The sequence below is a fragment of the Myotis davidii genome, unplaced genomic scaffold (genome assembly GCF_000327345.1).
Source record: "Myotis davidii unplaced genomic scaffold, ASM32734v1 scaffold663, whole genome shotgun sequence".
Lineage (NCBI taxonomy): Eukaryota > Metazoa > Chordata > Mammalia > Chiroptera > Vespertilionidae > Myotis > Myotis davidii.
The window spans coordinates 1,904,454-1,905,612 of NW_006295816.1; the positions used below are offsets into that span (position 1 = coordinate 1,904,454).

The 1,159-nt window shown below is 67.0% G+C and overlaps 1 protein-coding gene across 1 annotated transcript in view; it reads right to left on the reverse strand.

Moving 5' to 3' along the window:
• Positions 1–1,159, reverse strand: part of MST1R (macrophage stimulating 1 receptor) — a gene marked incomplete at its 5' end in the record, with an annotated part of 8,072 nt that overhangs the window by 3,807 nt on the left and 3,106 nt on the right. Inside the window, 4 exons of the mRNA XM_015568284.1 lie at positions 7–83; positions 408–614; positions 689–790; positions 934–1,143. Of these exons, the coding sequence (XP_015423770.1) occupies positions 7–83; positions 408–614; positions 689–790; positions 934–1,143 (596 nt within the window). The remainder of the gene's footprint in view (positions 1–6; positions 84–407; positions 615–688; positions 791–933; positions 1,144–1,159) is intronic.

The window sequence follows — 1,159 nt, forward strand, 5'->3', positions numbered from 1 at the left end:
ACGATTCAATGACTTGATGGCACAGTGAATTCGATTCTGGGCCTCGTCTATGTACTCTCCGTGGTAGACAACCCCGAAGTGGCCTGGCGAGGGGAGGTGGTGAGAGGGGCCCAGCGCCCGGGGCCCAGACCACACCCTCTCGTGGCAACCAGACCCCAGAGCACCGACTGGCATTAAACACAAGCAGCAGCCGCACCACGGCACAGCCTGCAGCCGCCCAGCCCGCAGGAGCTGCACCAGGACCCACGGAAAACGAACGAATCCCGACCCCACAGAAGAGCAGCCGGAGGCTCAGAGAGGCTCCTTGGTGTGCCCAAGGTCACACAGGAAGGTGAGAAGGCGACAGCCCTGCCCAACTGTCCCCTGAGCCCGTGTCACGTCACAGCCCCCCCGGCCTGGCCCCACACCTTTGCCGATGACTCGGTCACTGTGGGTGACGACGCGCTCATGGGGAATCAGCACATCCTTGACCTCGGCCAGGAGCACAGGGTCCAGATCCCCCAGCTGGATGGACTTTGCCCGAAGCAGCGGGACACGGGACCCGTCCCCGCTGTCTGAGAAGGACGCTCTGTGGCCCCGACAGGTGGCATCCAGACCGTCCCCGGCGGGAGAGGCTGCGGAAGAGAGGGAGTGAGGGGCGGGAGGGGCAAGGCGCTGGCCCCGGCGGCGGAGGAGGGCCCCCTCTCACCAGGGCCATGTCTGTAGTCAGAGCCTGCCCGGAACAGAGACAGAGGCAGGCCTCCGGGGCTGTGGTCCAGAGATGCCAGGTCGTCCAGGTTCGGAGAGAAAGCTGTGGAAGAAGAGCCCTGGTAGGCAGCCTCGCCCCGCTCCTGGAGGCCGACCCCTACCCGGGGCTGGGCAGACAGGGGACGGGGCTGGGGGATGCCATGGTGGAGGTGGCGCTGAGTCGGCCGGCGTGGGTGGGGAGCTCACCCAGCTGCTTCCTCCTCTGGTAGTTGACGACCAGCGCAATGGCCAGGAGAGCCACGAGCAGGACCAGGGCCAGCAGGACACCCAGGAGCGTCCTCTGGAGGGGACCCCCTGGGCCTGGCCGCACCACTCTGCCCAGGACCTGACATTCGCCGTCCACGCAGACCTGGGGGAGGTGGCAGTTCAGACCCAGCCCGCAGACCCCAGCCACGTCTGCGGCGAAGGGTCG